The sequence below is a fragment of the Passer domesticus genome, chromosome Z, assembly GCF_036417665.1.
Source record: "Passer domesticus isolate bPasDom1 chromosome Z, bPasDom1.hap1, whole genome shotgun sequence".
Classification (NCBI taxonomy): domain Eukaryota; kingdom Metazoa; phylum Chordata; class Aves; order Passeriformes; family Passeridae; genus Passer; species Passer domesticus.
This window is the reverse complement of record NC_087512.1, coordinates 28,103,582-28,119,542: the sequence shown is the minus strand read 5'-3', so window position 1 is coordinate 28,119,542 and position 15,961 is coordinate 28,103,582. Positions and strand designations below refer to the sequence as shown.

General features: G+C 36.1%; 1 protein-coding gene across 7 annotated transcripts in view; it reads right to left on the bottom strand.

Moving 5' to 3' along the window:
- The window catches only part of SMARCA2 (SWI/SNF related, matrix associated, actin dependent regulator of chromatin, subfamily a, member 2), a 118,620-nt gene that overhangs the window by 64,520 nt on the left and 38,139 nt on the right, over positions 1 to 15,961 (bottom strand). For all 7 annotated transcript variants that reach the window (XM_064405229.1, XM_064405224.1, XM_064405231.1 and 4 more), the window contains 9 exons: positions 15,097 to 15,223; positions 13,658 to 13,831; positions 13,260 to 13,433; positions 8,844 to 9,018; positions 5,186 to 5,235; positions 3,605 to 3,735; positions 3,355 to 3,415; positions 1,881 to 1,981; positions 1,457 to 1,604 (listed from right to left, as the gene is read on the bottom strand). In XM_064405229.1, coding sequence (XP_064261299.1) covers positions 1,457 to 1,604; positions 1,881 to 1,981; positions 3,355 to 3,415; positions 3,605 to 3,735; positions 5,186 to 5,235; positions 8,844 to 9,018; positions 13,260 to 13,433; positions 13,658 to 13,831; positions 15,097 to 15,223 — 1,141 coding nt within the window. The remainder of the gene's footprint in view (positions 1 to 1,456; positions 1,605 to 1,880; positions 1,982 to 3,354; positions 3,416 to 3,604; positions 3,736 to 5,185; positions 5,236 to 8,843; positions 9,019 to 13,259; positions 13,434 to 13,657; positions 13,832 to 15,096; positions 15,224 to 15,961) is intronic.

The following is a 15,961-nucleotide window of genomic DNA, read 5'->3' as shown; positions in this document are numbered from 1 at the left end:
TCTATCTTTACGTGGAAAACATGTTCTGCTTAAAACACTTTGTAAGATGAAGCCAGATTTCACGTAGAAAGGTTTTACTACTGCACACAAAGCACAGTAAGGCTGATAAACATAACAGCATGTATTTGTTCCTCAATTTCAATACTCTCAAATGCTCAAACTTTCTGTGTGTATTTAATGACATTTGCCTGTGTCAATTAAATATTTCAAAACCAAACTCATCAAAACCACCCAAAACACAGTCTCACACTTGCCAACTACATCACTGGTATGTTAAAGCTCTTGTAGCACATGTCCACTTAGGATCTGCCATTCAAAACTCCACATCAGAGAAGGCCACCTTTGTCCAAATATGCCTTGTGTATAAAATTCCAGAACTGGAAGGAAGCCAGAGTTCTGTAGCTTAGCAATGTCTACATAACAGAATTTCACACTCCAAGGAATACTGCCAGAAAGCACTATTCCCTTCTCAGACAGATTTCCACATGTGTATATCACATTACTGATGGATGTGTCAAGTTTCTGCTCTTCATATTCCAGAGTTTTGGTGTATCCCATGCATGGAGAGAGCAGGAAATTAGGTGGCCTGAGAAAGTTCAGAGGGAAAACTCTACAATACAGTTCTGAAGTAATTGTCTGTTTTTCCTGCAAGACAGCATCCAAAATAATGTTGCCAATTTACTGGCCTTACATACATGTGACAGATTCATATTTACTATTAAGTCATCAAGAGCTGACTGGAATTTGTAGTGTCACTCTATGTCCCACCTAAAAAGTCACTTCAGAATTGAAGAAAGCTCTTCTGTCTACATCATTATTCTTTATGTGGAAAGATATATATATATATATATATAAACAATGTTCGGACTAGAGATAAGATGCAGGTTGTTGGAGTTCACTAGATAGCAGAAGTGTAGAAAATATGCATCAAGGACATTTTCAATCACATGTGAATCTAGCTTATATCAAAATACCTAAGGTCCTGGTTGGTTACTAAATTCTGTGAAGAACATGTGATACCAACCTCCATAGCAAAATATTTTTCTTATTTTCAAATTGTACCTATCGCTGTGCCGAAATATTAGGACTTTAATTAAAAAATAAAATTCTAAACTTGTAATTATTGGAAGGAGGAAAATACTGCTAATCCACCACAAATTAAAACAGTAAGAAATGAAATTACAAGTCAATGAGAAGGATTCAAAAAAATCAAAATATTATTCACCTGCAATATAGAAAAGGTAGAGGTAGCTGTAAAAAGTTTGTATTATTCAAGGAGTATGTAAGTAACATTATCTGTGACAGGTATCATTGCTTTGTCCATACTTCCAAATTCTAACCTACTAGAGCCTTCGTATTTTTTAACAGATTTTCAGTTTGCTGTTTGAAATATCACACTGAAATGTTGGGCATAATTCCAAGTTTTAGGTATTTTATTGTTTTAATGATTTCTCACCTGATAATGTTTTAATGTGCCATTAATAAGAAGGGAAGACTGTTTTTCCACCCTTTCGGTGATAGCATGAGCAACAGTGTAGTAGGACTGAGACCCTCTAGCACTATACTGCATGCTATATTCATCATCCACATCTTGTTTGGCTGTCCTGGAAAGTAGAAAAAGAACTCAAGTGAATTCCTACAAACAAGTATTTTTTGACCATGGCTTACATGTCTAAAGAAACAGTTCAAGTTCTCAGTTGTCAGTGAGGTGAGTATACCAAAGGGTGCAAGATTATAAAGAGTATACAATTAAATGCTCATGTTCCTTCTCCTGCAGATATTTATACCAGAGCAGTAAAACAATTCACTGTAATCTAGAGAAAGCCACTCTTGTGAAATGCCACTGTTAGAAATCACAGTTCCTAATAAATAGTACTTACTCAATGATTTGCTTTGCATCTTTCTCAGAAACTTCCTCACTGTTGGGATCCAGGACTATCTTCTCATCTGTTTCTAATTTGCTTGATTCTTCTTCCTCATCCTACAGAACAGAGAAAAAGAAGTGCTGGGAAGTGTAACGTGCTCCTCGGTCATATTTTCAAATGGCATTCTCATACTGGTAGCTTTCGTTGGTCAGTGTTTTATGACAGACACATGAATCATAAGGCTCAATTTACACCTATTCTGCAATAAAAATGCACCGCAGCATAACAAAATGATTAATTTTTTACATACATCAACCAACAGGAAGTCATAATACTTTGAAATAAAGTAATGATCTTCCTTTCCAAAAGCTTTCTCTGACTACCATATTCATGGAGAATATTCCAATACCATGTGTATTTTTATGTCATATTCTAAATGCCTGATAAATTAATAAGGCTTAAAATACTGCCACATACTACTGATGTAGGCCTCAGGCTTCTTAATTTTTTAAAAGCAGTTATTTTTATTCTTTTTGAAATAACTTGTCTTTTGGCTACAGTTGCAGTAGATAGCAAACAAGTCAAAATCTCACTAAGTGAGATTTTAAAAATCTGACAGATATCAGGATCTTCTCTCCTACCTTAATACTAACAGATGTGTAGAATTACATTACCAGAAATTACTCCTACAAAGACACACCATAACATCATACAGTCCACTCAGTTTCAGTGGTTGCTTGGTCTAGTAGTGTAAAGACTGCTAAACTTAGGAGATTTGAGTATTATACCGACTTCTGCTATTGGGCTGTTCATTGAACATGGTCCTCTATTCCTCACTTCTGTTCTCCTTTAGAAAGTATTGATCTGAAAATGCTATGCAGTTATCACTATTCATTATTCATAGTATGTACTATGATGACCCTGGAAGGCTGGGATCTTTGTGTGGGTTAATTTTAAGATTTTTTTTAGAATTTTTGTAATAACAGTATTTAAATCACAATCCAAATACTGAACCAAATAAGCTTACCCTGAAAAGTCTGAATATAAATCCCTGGCATAATCCCTAACTTTTTAATAAACATAACATATAAGTAGTAACCATGATATTTTATTGCCTATAAAACCTTCAATCCATAAACTTTGAAGATGTTAATTTCATTCAGCACAAAGCCACAATGCAGCATTTTCTGAGACATATTTTAAAACAGGAACCTGTTTAATTCTCTGGTTCATTACCATTCATAATCACAGTAAAATACTTACTCTTCCTAACCACAATTACCACTTAGGCCTTTACAAAGTATATAAAGAACAAACGCTTGAAATCAAGAATTACAGAATCAATTAATTTTTCTGTTCATAATAGTCTTAAAGCACCTGCACATCTGCTATCACCTCCAGTCTCTTCATTATGAAGACAGGGAAAATGAAATATGAAGTACTTGTTTTTTACTGTATTGTCACAGTACTTCTTTTTCAAGATGCATACCTCCTCCTCATATTCAGAGCCACTTTCATCTTCACTGTCTGATCTGGGAGCAACTTCATAGCTGCAGAAAAATGACAGAAAGATTGTGAATTACAGTTAAAAGGGCAAAGCTAATAGGTTCAATACATCTCCTACTCAGCTTACATACAATAAATTAAAACAATAACAGAATTGGTAAACAAGAAAGTATAACATGAAAAACATCAATGCAAACAGAAAAAACAGTCTACTTCATATACTAACTACTTACCCAGGGTTCATTTCCAGCCAAGCATCCAGCTGACTTGCTTTGGGCGCTTCTGGTCCAAGAAGAACTTTGCCTGTTTCAGTGTGAGTCACTTTGACTGGAAGGTCACTCATCTGACTGCTCTCATCTATGGGCTAAAAATTCAAGTGACATTTACACTATAAGGCAACTGAACTTCATACTTTTCCTACATAACAAAAGGAACTAATAGTACTACCAAAATTCCAGTTCTGAACAACCAGTGAAGTTTTGTTACTAGATGCCACGGTTTCCCACTAAGCAAATACTGAGTCACAGTATTTCTGTGTGTAACATACCCTATGTGACATCCACAAATATATCCCAGTATCCCAAGTAAATTAACAAGAACAACATGGAAAAGAATATGCTATTGGTTTTTGTGAATCAAGACACAAGTAATGTATTCTTTTAGGCCTTTAATCTTGTTTATACCAACAGACATCTGTAACAAAAAACATACAGTGACCTTATGGCTTTTTTTTTTGAGAAACAAGAATTAAACAATTCAGTTAACTTTCTAAGTAAAGGCCTGTTTTAAAGGTTCACTGTTCTAACTTCTTCAACTAAGCTGATGAAGCACCTGTAAGAATAAAATCTCTCACTCATCTATGTTGTATCAAAACTAGAACAGTATAATCACTATGTTATTTCTTTTGCCCTGTTTAATCACAGATTTTTTTTACTTCAAAAACTTTTTGCCTTCTAATACTGTTTCTACCCAAGAATATTTTCCAAATAGATATGTATCAGCAAGAAAACTAATTCTGAACAGTTCTAAATAGTGACTGACAGAGTGCAAAACAAAGCCGATTTCCATTAATACTGTAGTTACAGGAATGTTATGTGCATTTTCCTTGTGCAAATAAATTATACTAAAGTATTTTGCTATAACTCTAACTATACTAGCAGAATTATCACTTTCAAGTATAAAAAGAGACCACAAGTACAACAAATACAATTCTGAGCCTTTAAATAAAAATGAAGTGGAATAGAAAAATTGCACAAACAGAAGAGCTCTGAATGAGGCAGCATATGCTCTGCTACCGAATGAACAATATTATCTGAAGAATGACACAGAAAAATTACTAATTTCCATTTGCTTCTGAGGAGGAAAAAATTCTCAGATGTCTTAATCCATCATAACACTGTACTCAGTCCTGTGACTGAAAAATAATTACATACCATGTCAACAATGTATTTTTTATAAAGATGAGAAGATGGACTATATCATGCTCATGAGTTCAAACTAGAAAGTAAGTTGTCTATATACAGACTGCAAGAATAATATTTCTTGTAAGCACAAGAGGCAGACTTCATCACACTCAGTGATAGATTCAATATAGTTTTCATTTTAGTCTTTGATTTTGGGAATACTGAAAGGCTAGCGTAAATGTTAACCTATGTAATTATTATTTCTGTTTATAAAAAACAGCTCCTAGAACAGTTACCATAACTCTTTTCAAAGTTATAGCCATGACACACAATCCAAAATAAGGAAAGTTGCTTTTTTTCAAAAACCAAAAACTAACAAGAAAGAAAAAAACACCTTGTAAAAATTCATACCTCTCCATCAGGACCAAGACCAGATCCCATTCCTTCTGCATTTTCTTCTGCTTTCTAGAACAAGTGAAGAAGTCATAAATACTAGGGTCAGATTAAAAGTATAGAAAATATACTTTGTATGATGTAAACATTTTGGATCATGAATATGTTTCACTTATTTCTGAACAGCCTGGGGTTCAATTTACTGAAGTTGTGGATGGATATAGACAGATATAGGCCCAGAGCAATAAACACACAAAAGCATTTAGTAATGTAAGGAAGGTAACTATTCACTTCAGTCAATTATATAAATCTGCATGTAAGAAATGGCTGGCCCACTCAATTTCCAGCTCAGACCAAAAGCTCAGATGCTTACAGGCTATTCTAATGCAAATAAAATAGTAAATGATTTTCACATTATTTACTATTAATTTCCTCTAAACTGTTTTAATCTCCATTTTAAAGGTAGCAGGCATCACAGAGTGTACATTCATGCAAAGCAATCTTATCTTGGGTATATATTTTGGATTTTTTGGTCTGACAACTAACTAGAAGAAGCATTTTTGGAGTTTTTTGTACTATAATTCAATTATGTGTAGACTTGACTCAAATTAGAAACAAAAGGAACCCAGGAGTTCTTCACTGGAGAAAGCCAGATTTTTTTCTCTCCAGGCACCAACCTGAGAAGTGTGTAGTATTTTCTTCAAGGCTTATTCTCATTTATCTTACTTAAAAATGTCAGCACAATATAGTTTGCTTCTGCATTCAAACTTTCCTAAACAACTCTGAACAAGAAAGGACATTTTACAGTTTCTCCTTATGCCACCCTGCTGAATTTGAAGTAATACAGCAAAATATTTTGGATACTCATGTTAAGAGAATAGACTAACAACAAGAAATGATCTTTTAATTTGTGTTTTAGAGATAAAAAACTTCCAAGTATTATTAAAGTATGTGATCAATACAGACCATCAAGTTATTCCTTTTTTTGTTTAAGAAGTATACTTGAGGAATAGCTGCACTTCTCAATATTGATATAATCCTTAATATCTGCTTCAGATGATACTTCAGCCTTTTTCTTTGCCACTAAATTCCATTATCTAAAGCATGTACTTGAAATGAACATGCAGCAGCTGATGCTCAGTAGGAACAACAAAAACACAAGCTTCAAGGCTGCCTGTGTCAGCACTTCTGAGCAGCAGGTATGATTGCTGACAAAGAAAGGAACTGTACCAGAAGTGAAGATTTAAATACACACAAGGGCAGGATAAGTTACGAAAACACATATCTACTCTTGGCTGAACACACTGCACTGACTGAGGATACTTTTTCCATGGATGGACCAGGGCTGGGATCCATTCTTTTACATTAGAGAATGTTATCTAATACATAAAGATTGTTATAGCTTAGCTACAGGCAATGGAAAAGAACCTTACAATGGACAAGCAGTAAGCATCAGCACTGTTCACTGTGCAAAAATCATAACCTGCTGTGAGAACATTTATAACCTACAATTAAAAGTTTTGGAAACCAGATCATATTACAAAGAAAATAAATGTAAATAATGACAGACATCTTTCACTTTCATTTGATCATGCAAACAAATCTTTAATGTTGCGAACTTAACCCTTGAATTGGGGAAATCTCAGTATTAAAAAGTAGGAATGCCATTTTGTTGATTTTCTGCATAATGACAAGAAAAACTACTAACAATAAAGTAGTTGAAAAGCTGCACAGCAAGCTGAACTAGCCTAGAAGATGAAAATCTCATCTGGAATATTTTTTCTTATGCATGGCTACAGTAGGAAGCTAGAGACAGAAAACACAAATAGAGGAACATGAAAGAAACAAACAGAGGAAGTCTATAATGAAGACTATAGAAACTGTATCCCAGAGAAAGAATGGACTAATCTCAAATTTTATTCTACTAAGAATATCCAAGGTCTATAGAATATCCAAGGTTTACTTGGATATTCTATAATGAGACTAGCAAAGATTATTTCTTCATCATCTACTTCTTCACTACCATTTCTAGGAGACAATCCTAAGAATTCTCTTTTCTTGTTTTTCTGTAAGTACAAAACATTAACTACAGGAACTAGTAGATTTAAGTTTGTTATGGATTACAAAACACAAAAGCCTAAGAACTGGAAGTGTATGCCTTGCAAAAAAGACACAGTCACCACTAATTGCAATATGTGTCACAAGCATGGAATAACAAATTCATCAAATTCTAGATTAAAATATAGGGTAATATTTGTGTGAACTCCTATTTCTTTCACAGATGAGCAAAAGACTACTGGAAAGAAGTTAACTACAAACAAAAAGATGCAGTTGACCAAGACAGAGCAAACTTTTTTTTTTCTTTTTTTGCTAATCTTCCCTTAGGTTTTAGGGTGGGATATATACAAACACTGAATACTTATAGGACACATTTCCTTTCAACATCAGGAACAGAAAATTATGTTTTACTGACATGGCCAGAAAATAATGCTGTTTCCCATACTCACTTAGACTAAACTGACATAGAAAGAGAAATATATCACCTACATGGACATATTTATTTACATTATTACAGTGATGCAGTTACTCCACTTGCTGTCTCAATAATGATTATCTCTACTGTGCATTATATACATTAAATCAGGCATGTTTTCACTGGTAATACAGGCCAAGAACCCCAACCACATTACATCTTCATTCTGTAGACAGGTTATTGTTCCTATGTTAAGAACACATTCTGAGGAACAGAGGGGGTTTTTTTGAGAGCAGGAAAAAACATATTATTTTTTAGGTCATTAATGTCCAAGATCAGTATTTTTTCTACGCTGGTTGTTTTTAGCATATTTCCAGTACTGTTAGTAAACACTGTAAACATAATGCTCGTATTTGTAGCAGTAATTAGTAGCAAACCAGGCATGGAAATGGATTATAAAAATCCTCTTACATACTCTGCAAGAGATGAAAGGTACTCTGAGGTAGCAAAAAGTAAAAAATAATTTCTATTTGTTTCTATTAAATCACGATTTCACACATGGAATTTTTTTTTTGAAGATTGCACTGTTCAATTTCAACAACTTTCTCTTGCAGGGTAAAACATTTCATATGAAGAAAAGTAAAGGAAAATCTTGGAAAGTTTTAATTAAAGGTAAAAAATGTACAATGAACAATATTACTGGCCAAATGTCCATGTACTATAACAAACCTAGCCAAGTTTCTTGGCCATTTTAAATGGTCCTAACAAAATGGATGCCACCAAGTATATAATGCGGAGGTCTAAAATAAGTGCCCTGGATGAGACAACTACACAACCCAGATGCTTGCCATCTTCTTCCCAGAATGTATTTTTGATACATTGCATTCCTTTTGGGTACATTAATCCCAACTTACACATCTGTCCCAATTTTACCTGTACAAAGTTTTTGAGAGAATTAGTGTCATGAGGAGATCAGCAGCTAAGAATTTTATAATCCTGCCTCTTATCACCTTCTTCTGAGTTAATAAAAGCATACATATATTTCAATAGAGAGAGAGATTAGTTCCCTCAACATTAAGAATTTGGTGGTGTAGATTATTTTAGACACCCTGACACATGTATGACAATCGGGCATCACCACATTTATCAGCATTTAAATGGGATTTGAAGAAGAAATGGCTTTAAAATATCAGCTGTAACTACTTGCCTTCTTTCTTCTCCTTCGCTTCTTCTTCTCTTTGGCTGCTTGTGCCTGTTTATGCTCCCATACCAGGTTAGTCAAGTTAGCCACATACTCATCTGTCTGCTGCAACAGGTAGGCCAGGCGTCTGTCTTTCTTTTGATCAATCAGCTTACGGTAGCCTTCTTCATCTTCGGCCTAGTGACACAAAAGAGATATAAGTCATGACAGAAATTATGGTGAATGCAGACCATCCAACTGCTATGTCAGAGGGTCAGCTACATGGGTAAAGAGCTTGTTGGACAATCAGGCCCAGAGAGTCATATAGTTGTATCAATATGTCACATATTTGTATCAGTGTGTCACAGCATCATAGGGGTTAGCACGGACCTTAAAGATCTTCTAGTTCAAACTCCCCTGCCATGGGCAGGGATACTTTCCACTAGACCACATTGCTCAAAACCACATGCAGCCTGGCCTTTAACACTTCTAGGCATGAGGCATCCACAGCTTTTCAGAGCAATCTGTTCTAGTGTCTCACCACTCTCAGAGTAAAGCATTTCTTCCTAATCTAGGAACTCTAAACATACTTTCATAGAACCACAGAATTGTTATTAAGATTGGAAGACCCCAAAGATATCAAGTCCAACCGTCAATTTGACACTACCAGGTCCCCCAGTAAATCATGTCATCAAGCACCACATCCACATGCTTTCTGAACATTCCCAGGCAGCCTGTTTCAATGCTTGACAATCCTTTTAGTAAAGTACTTTCTTCTATGTAAAATCCAGTCTAAACCTTCCCTGGCACAACTTGAGACTGTTTCTGCTTGTCCCATTGCTTGTTACCTGGGAATATGAACCAACTCCTTGCTACAACCCCCTTTCAGATGGCTATACAGAGCAATGAGGGGCCCCCCCGAGCCTCCTTTTCTCCAGGCCAATCAACTTCAGGTCCCCCAGCTGCTCCTCACAGGACTTGTGCTCTAGACCCTTCCTCATCTTCACTGCCCTTCTCCGGACATGCTCCAGAACCACTCCAAGTGGGGTCACAAAACTCAGTAGAGGATTTGAGGTGTGACCTCACCAGTGCTGAGTACAGGGGTGCCTGTCCTGGTCCTACTGGCCACACTACTGCTGGTACAGGCCAAGATGCCACTGGCCTTCTTGGGCACATGCTGGCTAATATTCAGCTGCTGTCAACCAACACTCCCACATCCTTTTCTGCTCTGCAGCTTTCCAGACACTCTGCCTCAGCACGTAGCAGGGATGTCGTGACTCAACAGGGAGGGCACTTTGCCGTATCACTGGTCTCGGCTTTTGATGTAGTCCATGACATGGTTGCCTTTCTGGTCTGCAAGTACAAATTGCTGGGTCCTGCTCACCTTGTCATCCCCCAGTACACCCAAAATCCCTCACTGCAAGGTGTCAGAGGTCATACTTAATCTGAAGACAGTATGAAGAGCCATACCACAGGAATCCCTGCTTCATGTTGTGCTTAACACAACTATCAGAGACATAGAGGACGGGATGAAGGGCCTTTCAGTCAAGTTTGCAGAGGACAGGAAACCACAGGGTATCTGTCAATATGCTCAAGGCCTGCGCTGCACTTCAGAAGGACCTGAATAGGCATGGAAGCTGTGCCATTTCTGATGTTAGAGTTTTCCAAGACAGGACTAAAAAAAGCCTTGAGCAACCTCTTTTGAACTCAGCGTAAACACTTCTGGAAGGTGGTTCAACTAGAGAACTCCCTGACAGGCTGAGTGACTGAGACGGAGATTCCACGATTCTACACATTTCCTATTCTCATGGACTAATGACTGCAAAAATTTGCAGTAGTTATGATCGGCAATGGAGGAAAAAAAAAATCAGTGCTACATTAGGCAGATTGAATGTCCTGAAACAGAGATGGTAAGTCTCCTACATCTCTTACAAAGAGATGACTTTTCAAAGACATGAAGTTCACGAAGGGGAAGAACACAGAAGCTGGATATAAAATTGCATTTAGTCCTTTTTCCAGTATGAACACCCTTTTCTTCTAGATATCATGTGAATTTTCTTTTTTTGTTTATGTACCGCTGTTCTACACTGGTTTTATTTCATCTCTCATAGAGTTCACTATCAGAAACAGGATTCACCAGATAAACCCTATCTGAGTCATCCTGGCAACTTCTGCATCCTTGTCATACTGTGTAAGTGTGTTGGACATACAACAAATATTATTTTCACGTGCTGTCATGATATAATACAGAATGTCACAAAACTACAAAAAAGCAGCAGAGCTGCCTGTCTCAATTTTGGCTGAAACGACAAATTAAGGAAGTATACAATGCCGTATAAAAACCAAAGACGAGCAAGAAATACTTTAAATATGATTACTTTGAAATACAGCACTCTGGGAGATCCCCTGCTTTTCTAGAGACATCAGGATTGCATACAGTGAGTAAGAATAGCTATAATGTTCAAAATTCCATTGTTATGTTCAACCCATCAAAATTACAATGCTCAAACCCCAACTTTTCAGGAAAAATAAATTATCATTACGATTGTTGTTGGTTTTATTGCTTCTGATGTTACTGAATACACAATCTGTGTAATCTAACCAGGTACATTTTTTATACATTTAAGCTTGTCTTGACAGCATCTTCTAAAATCCCACCAACACCTATATCTGCATGATACATATATAGTACTGCTCATGAGCTGTGACACAATCACCATTTCTAATCATAGTAAAGGAAGGGGAATTTGTGGAATGCATTCAGTATTCCTGAAAAGATATGCAAAATTTTAGAGCACATTTTCATAGACCATGGCAAGCATCTGTGAGGAGATGATTTTAAAAAAACCACTAGTACATATCTGTGAATTCCAAATTCACTACAACTGGACTAGAGCTAAATAGGCAAAGTAACCACAAAACACATAGATTGGTTTTGCAGAAGGATTTAATTGAGCAGTAGGTGCAAAACCCTGAACCGAAAATGCCTATGAAATTCTGTATGTACGGTAACAGCTTAACCAGTCTTGGTGAGGTTTTAGGAGAAAGCACTGATCATCTGGAAGCACTGGTATCCTCTTCCACTTCTGGACATTCAAATCTACTTTGTTCTTTTCAGCAGTGGACATCTTCATTACTTATCACACTGCTTGTTCAATTTTACATAAGCTGAACCTCACAATACACAGAAGTATTTCCCGAATGTCAATATTGCTTTTATTTTAAAACCAGCTCCTTTTTTGCTAATAATTAACATTTTTACAATCTAGGTTAGACAAGCTGCTGATGATGATCTCCAATTACAAAGAAGCTCCATAATACTGATTACTATGTAATTTTAAGAAATGCTCTAGGGCCTACACATTTGTTATTCTCTTATGCAAGTTCTTAATTTATACAAGCTTTCATTTCCAAGTTTCTACCGTTATATTTATTTTTTCTGCATTTCATTTTGTGATTTTTAAAATGAAACTGTTCAGCCCATATTCATGGTGGGAATAGATTCTGGACAGGAACTAGCATTTATATCTGCACCTCTATTAGATACTTGTTGCTTTCTGCCAGCGAGTTACAAAGTAAGCTTGTCAATTTCCTTTCATTCTGTGTTGGTGATATATTAATAAAATGTTAAGATAGAGCTAACCAATGTCTTGAAGAATTTTGTCTACACCAAGTCACTGACATACTTGTACATATGCACTGATCTTTCTACGGTTTGAATTCCAGAATAATTTTAACTCCTGAAATCTAGGCGGCCCTCCAACTGGTTCCACAGCATTCTGAAGAGACATGATTATACATAAACCCATTTTACTCTGTTCTTAGAATGAAATAACTGATATTGTGAGGGTATAGAGAAGGAAAAACCATGAAATGGTTAAGGAGTATGATTTGAAGCATTAAATGGGTAGAACTGACTGCTATCCGTTCTCAAAATACATGTGTTACTATTACTGATGAGGTACTTTCATATGTGGAATCAACTGTATGTAAAAATTGTGGAGTAATGCCATGAACAACTTAATCATCTGGAATCTTCCAAACTATAAACCTAGAAATAAACCGAAGTCCATTATTTGTAAAATGGACCAATAGCTCTGTAATTATACAGAACTGTTAATATATGAAGTTAATAAGATTAAGTCGCTGTTACTCAGAAGGGGCTGTGCTAAGTTTTCATGCTAGTAAAAACCACCAAGATATTTCTATACAAAAACCTTAAAAAAGAAGGAGCTGTAGGTTAATTTCAATAGTATCACATTACCGTTAACAGAAATACACATAAAAAAATGTAGTAGTTTTGGACTTGTACTTTTTTCATTACTGAGTACTTCACAAAGAAAACACATGGGCGTGGCTGAGGTAATATATAAGCAGTTTAAAAGGAAACAGTACATAACTTTAACTAAAATAACCACCTTCTTTCCTCTGCTTCTTACCATTAGTCTCCTCATTCTTTCTTTCTCAATTCTCTCCGTTTCTTTTTTCTGCTCACGTTCAGTGTTGGCATGCCAAGTTGCCACAGCTTTAGAAAGTTTCTGAATTTTCCCAGCGACTGACCGGTGGTACTCTTTAAAATCTTTAGCATGCTGCAATATGCTATTCAGGTATTCCTAGAAAGAGAATCAAGTTAGTGCAGGCACTCTGACCTAGCAAGGATATGAAATCAGGAATGTAGGAGTTCTGATCTTACAGTCTTCCAATTACTTATCACAGCACTTGGAGTTTTTTAATTAGAAAAACTCCAAAGGTAAATAAAATATGTAAAATAGAACATTTGCACAGCAAAGCAAGGTGCATTCCTGTCATGGGGCAAACACCTATTAAGTTAAAATACCTGGTGCTTCTGCCTACGCTTCCTCTCCTGTTCTATCTTCTGCTGTTTCTCAAGCTTTTCTGTCATACGAGCCTCTCTTAAAGTCTGCCGCTTGCTTCGTTTGTAGGCTTTGGAGTTCAGTGCTGTCTCCAGTGTCGTGTCACGACGCATACAGGCTACTACCTCTTGTCTTAACTACCAGAGGAGGAGGGGGGAAAAGACAAACACTCAAATAAATATAATAGCTCTTAATAAAACAATTCTAAACACTGTCCTGGCAGAGTAGAAAAGTAAACAGTTCAAAATATATCACAGTCTCCTCTTCCCTTTTCATTATAATTCTGAAAAGATACAGCATTGATACAGTTGCAACAGCTATATCTGTTACCCTAAACAAAACTTTAACCTTCAGAATGGTCAAAAGCATTAATTACTTTTAATCATAATTTCTTCCCTCTTTACAAGATGCTGTAACAACCATCCTGCTTCAGCAAAAGGGGCCAGCCAAGACATTACACCATCAAAATAAAAAGCAAATGAACCACATACATAACACATTTTCTATTGCTGGACCTAAACATAACTGACAATTTGTTTCACTGCCAGCTGTACAGAAGACAGGTGGGAGAGGTAAACCTTAAGAACAGTATTGCCACAGTCCCAGCAGTAGAGCAGGGAGAGCCTGCTGCTTTTCATCTGACCTCTGACAAAAGTTCATTATAAAGGAGTGCCAAGGGTAGAAAGGAAGGAAGACTTGGACACCACGGCACAACTCCTGCCAAGGCTTTTGTCAGGAAGAATTTTGCTTGACCTGCCAAATCACATCTTTGTTCTTCCAAACTAGCTGCAAAAGCCAATGGCAAGTGGCCCATAACAGTCTAGCAGTTTGATTCCTTTTCTGAAACTAATTTGCAGATACAGGCACTCATCATTCAACTTATATTTTATGTATGATCCTGTTGTGTTTCATTTTCAAAGTCTATAGCACAGTGGAAATACCAAAAACAAATGACAGAGAAATACCACACAAAACACCAACACACAACTTTTATTAAAACAAGGGGACTTGTGGAAATACTAAGTATGTCCAGAACGAGGTATTTGTTCAGAAGGTCTGTGCTGAAAATCAGCTTGCAGTCTGTCCAAAACTTATTTTGTCTTTGTACCAATGTCATGTACATTTCAAAAGACACAGTTCTATGGTCACATTCTACACTGGAAGATAAAGCAAGGAACAAAAGTAACCCCTGCACATTTTTATTAACAAAATTTTTAAAAAATAAAAAAAAAATCGAACATTTCCGTGACTTGCTTGGTGGTTACGAGTTGGTTATGTCAGCTCTCATGCATGATCTCTTACACTTTGCACTAACCCAAAATCTCTTTCCAGTTTACTCTTTGCTGCATGAACATATGTGCTGTGACTGTTATGAAAATTTTCCTCAAGTAAATGGCATTACCTGGCGTTGGAAATTCAGTAACCTAAGTGCCTTCAACTCCACTGTAGCTTTGGTCCGCAGATCAGGGGGCAGAGAACCAGGCAAGTTCTCCAGTTCCTGGATTCTGTGAGCAATTCGAGCTTGAAGTCTACAAAACCAGAAAACTGGGTAAGACACCACAAGAAATCTATAAGGTATTGCCAAAATAATATAGTAAAAATAATCAGTTTAATTCAGGCATTTACTTGTCTTTTTCTGGTTTTTTTGTGAACTAAGAGGCTTTTGCAGAGTTGACACTGGCTATCTTTTTCCACTTTGAAAATAAATTATCAAGTGATCAAAATGTCCCTTGGCTTTTCTTTTCAATTAGAACCAGATATGTGAAAATAAACTTGGGAATTCTATTTTACACATACTATTCAGGATTCTGCTTTCAAGCTTCTTTGATGGGTATTATTTTTATGTAGTGTAGTCAGTAATGACATAGACCATACTTGCTTTATTATCTGGAATTCTATTTCATTATTTTATTGACAAAGTAAGTTTGTTTATGAAGTATTCACAGCTATATAGCTGCTACTGCAAATCGAATTCTACTTCACTCTTCCTTTAGAAACTCATTTTGTATTCATTTGGAAATTAAAGATAGAGAGAGAGAGGGGGACTAATAGACAGAACTTGATTTTTTCTGATTTTAATATTACCAGAAGAATTCTAAAGTTCCTGGAACAACAAATAGGATGTAATGCTGCATTACTGCAGAAGACTATATTTTTATCTTTAAGACAGTAAAAAATTGAAGCAGAATTAGGTAAGTAATGTTTGTTGTACAGGCTGAAAAGCAAATCAAGAAGAGTTACTTCTTAACTAGAAAAAGTTTCATTAA